We start from the raw sequence: 3,735 nt of genomic DNA, 5'->3' as shown, positions 1-3,735 counted from the left end.
TATTATTTTTATTATTATTATTAGTATTATTATTATTAAAGGTAAACATTAAAGTTAAAACGAGTGATATTGGGAAAAGGATTACAACCCAATGATGAATGGTACGGCCCTGGATTCCACCCATGAAGGTTTGTGTGAATGGTATTGGCCATTCGCCGGAAAAAGAAGTAGTAATCTAAAATATTTTATCAAATAGAAAAAGTATTCCGGTTATATTTTAATAATTCATTCGATCAATGGTTTTCTAATTGTATACCACTCAATACAAAATTGCAACCTAAAAAAAAAAAAAGAATTACATTTGCTATATTTCACTGCCGTGCACCGCGAGACTTCCTTTCCGGTCTAACCTGACAACATGGACGCCTCCCGCGTGCCGCCGACCAAGCTCGCCAGAGTAAGAAAATGTGTAATATGGTGAAAATAATCTTATCTGAACAGATAAATGGCTACAGTAACAACTAATGTCTTATGCGGTCCCAAAGAAATTCAGCTAAATTGACTTTTGTACGATGTTTAGCGGACGGCACGTCGGCTCGTGCAGCCCGGAGGCCACGTCCATGCCACAGTGTGCTAGCTAGTTCACTATTAGCCTGGTGTAGTTTCTTCTGGACTGTTTTAGTTCACATCTGAAACAACGTTTACTTTAAAAACATGTACCGTCAATCTAACTTTATTTGAATTGTGTTTCAGGTCACCAAGGTGCTCGGAAGAACTGGTTCCCAGGGACAATGTACACAGGTAAGCTAACAAGAGTTAGCATTTTACACAGGGATTCTCTTTGACACCGTCTTTGGTTGAGTTTACCAAATACCTCCGAAATGAGTCAAAAGTACAGTAGACCAGGAAAGGCCTTGCTTTGTAGATTAATGTGATGGGTTGTACGTGTTTTTTAAATGTATATCTGCGTGTTTTCTATTTCACCTCGTTGCATGACCACGTTCCCTTTTTTGGAACAATGTTTAAAGTAGTTGATTTTGTAAAAGGCTAAAGTTTTAGTCATTCGGGTTATAAATTACTCTGGCATTGATTCTGCATTCAAGCATGTACGTTTCATTTCCAATTTATATTCTTACATTTTAAAACACTTGATCACTTATTCACCATCTAATCACTATTACTTACAATGTTGCGTAATCGTACACATTTATTTCTATATATTTTATTGCACAGATTATTACATGGTTGTTTTCAAATGTTCTCTATATATTTCTAGACTAAGCAATAATCCAACACTTGTATCTTATTCTATTTTTATATGTATTCTCCGAGTAAAGTATTCCACCACTGTGTGCAATTATCAATGCCATGTGCAATATTCACTATTACAACTTTTTATCAACGACTCTGTACTTATACTACTGTTACTGTATTTTATTCTATTTAATTGTGTACTCTTCACTTTCTCATTCTGTTGATGTAACAAAGTAAATTTCCCCGTCGTGGGACTAATAAAGGATTTCTAATCCTAATTATGTCCCTTCATCTGATCTTCCAGGTCCGTGTTGAGTTCATGGACGACAGCAACCGCTCCATCATCAGGAACGTGAAGGGCCCAGTCAGAGAAGGAGATGTGCTGACACTTCTGGAGTCTGAAAGAGAAGCCAGGAGGCTGCGCTAGGTGAGGAGAAATAAACCCAGCCAACGGTGTTTGAGTACAGTTGGCATCACCCAAACTGTCTGGGTTGGAGAGCAATTGTGTGTTATGTATTGAAAAGTGTTTCCAATGTCCTGTCCTCTGTATGTATATGGGGGTGCACAAAACTTCACAAAATATATTTTTAATACTGTTGAATACAAAAACACCACAGTCTGTTTCCAAAAGTACCATTGAATTTAATCTAGAGCTCTTTGACGCTCTACAGAAACACTAAGCTCCTCAAATGGAGGATTATTGCGGAGCCTTTTGAACTGTATTGTTATGTAACAGGTTTCATATTTCTCTTAGTTACCCTGACCTGTTGAAGTAGAGTTGCGTACTACTGATATTGTAAGCTAGTCATCCCGACTGCACTCGATTCTCTTACAATGGACTATTTTCCTTCTGGATCACCAGAGAAATGCAGGTGACAGGTGGCTGAATAAAAATAGCCGTTAGAGGATCACTGTTTACCTGAACTAATACCCTTCTAGTATCCTGTTTTTATACAGATGCAAGTGTTTTGTTTTATTTTATTTTGCAGGTAGAGTTTAATCTGGTTGTTTTTTCTAGATGGTGTGTAACTGATTCCTTCTCTTTGCAGTGCCCGCTGAAGATGTGAGGTGCGAGTCCATTACCGTGAAGCAGAAGACTCATCGGTTTTACTTGAAATGGCCTACAATCTTACTTGTTCAGATGGTTTGAAATAAATTTGGTTATTAAGATGACCGTTGTTGTGTTTACTGTGTGTGTGTGTGTTGTGAATCAGAACTGTACTCGACTGAACTTGAGTTATTTTATCATTTGAATAACCCAGACGTTGCAGAAAGAAACTATTTAATGGCTGTAAGATAGTCACTCAAGTCGATGTTTCTTTGAAATGATCAAAATTCAAATGAATGTGATTTAGTTTATAGTCAGTGGTTGAATGTAACTTCAGTACAATTTTGAGGTACTTAAGTATTTCTATTTTATGCCATGTTATATTTTTACATTTCAGCAGAAAGTATTGATTTTTAGATGACTTTAGATACTTAACTTATTAACATGAATACAAATTATAAATCAACTAATAAATGTATTATTAGAGAATAAGAACCAGCAGTATAGGTTAAAGCGTGCCCCTACCCCTACTAGCTGCCACTTTAAATGAGTTAATAAATGATTAAAATCCAAAATCAAACATTCAGAAATTGGCCATTCTGCATAATCAGTACTTCCATATTTTGAATGCAGAACTTTACATTTACCACTATTTTTACATTGTAGAATTGCTGAAGTAAAAGCCTCTTTACAGATTATCCTTATTTCCTTCCATCAATTGCAGAGAGAGAGGCTGGTCTAACGACGACATTCTACTTCAGAGACTGGAACATTGTGTTGGCATTAAAGGAACCGCACTAAGCTGGTTCAAGTCCTATTTATCTGAGCAATCTGTGTAAATGATGCAAGCCACAGTCAGTCATGGAGTCCCGCAAGGTTCTGTACTTGGACCTGTTCCATTCACATATGCTTCCTTTGGGCAATATAAGGACCCACTTCATAAACTTGTGTTATGCGGATGATACCCAATTATATATCAAGCCAGATGAAATCAATCAATTAGCTAAACATAAAAAATGCCGTAACTTGGACGTCCTGCAACTTTTTAATGTTAAACAGACAAACTGAAGTTATACTTGAACCCAAACGCCTCTGAAACACATATTTAATGACATAGTAACACCGGATGGCATCAGGACAGAGGGTGACGTATGCTGTACAGTCTGTAAAGCCCACTGAGTGTCATTTGTGATATTAGGCTATATAAATACATTTGATTAATATTCTTGCAGATTTATTTCCAAAGATGCAGTTCATCTTAATTTGGTTCACTATATTTTGAGAGTATTTCTTTTTATTACCAGGTTCAGGTTGTGCAGTTTACATTCTCTCCAACAGAGGGCAGCATCACTCTTGGTGTTGGAGTTCACGTTCCACTGATCTCAAATTGCATTGACAGGCTCACTTCCCTCAGTCTTGTCTTCAAGGGTGAAAACAAGCTGATTCACAAACCACTTAAAGAATCGTATCACAGCCCATTTTCCCTAACTTCA

General features: G+C 36.9%; 1 protein-coding gene across 1 annotated transcript; it reads left to right on the top strand.

Annotated features, from left to right (window-relative positions):
• The first annotated feature begins 284 nt into the window (after positions 1-284).
• Positions 285-2,368, top strand: LOC115022740 (40S ribosomal protein S28-like). Its single transcript, XM_029453821.1, has 4 exons — positions 285-397; positions 694-741; positions 1,499-1,621; positions 2,244-2,368. The coding sequence occupies exons 1-3, from the start codon at positions 359-361 to the stop codon at positions 1,619-1,621; spliced, it is 210 nt and encodes a 69-aa protein (XP_029309681.1). The 5' UTR covers positions 285-358; the 3' UTR covers positions 2,244-2,368.
• Positions 2,369-3,735: the final 1,367 nt, after the last annotated feature.

This window comes from Cottoperca gobio, chromosome 17 (genome assembly GCF_900634415.1).
Source record: "Cottoperca gobio chromosome 17, fCotGob3.1, whole genome shotgun sequence".
Lineage (NCBI taxonomy): Eukaryota > Metazoa > Chordata > Actinopteri > Perciformes > Bovichtidae > Cottoperca > Cottoperca gobio.
Note: the sequence above shows the minus strand (reverse complement) of the source record. Positions and strands in the feature narration are given on the sequence as shown.

Excerpts from the sequence above, each read along its gene's own strand:
- LOC115022740 (XM_029453821.1), top strand. The coding sequence starts at position 359 with ATGGACGCCTCCCGCGTGCCGCCGACCAAGCTCGCCAGA. Across the intron at positions 398-693 it reads CGCCGACCAAGCTCGCCAGA|GTCACCAAGGTGCTCGGAAG; the intron begins GTAAGAAAATGT and ends ATTGTGTTTCAG. Across the intron at positions 742-1,498 it reads CCCAGGGACAATGTACACAG|GTCCGTGTTGAGTTCATGGA; the intron begins GTAAGCTAACAA and ends CTGATCTTCCAG.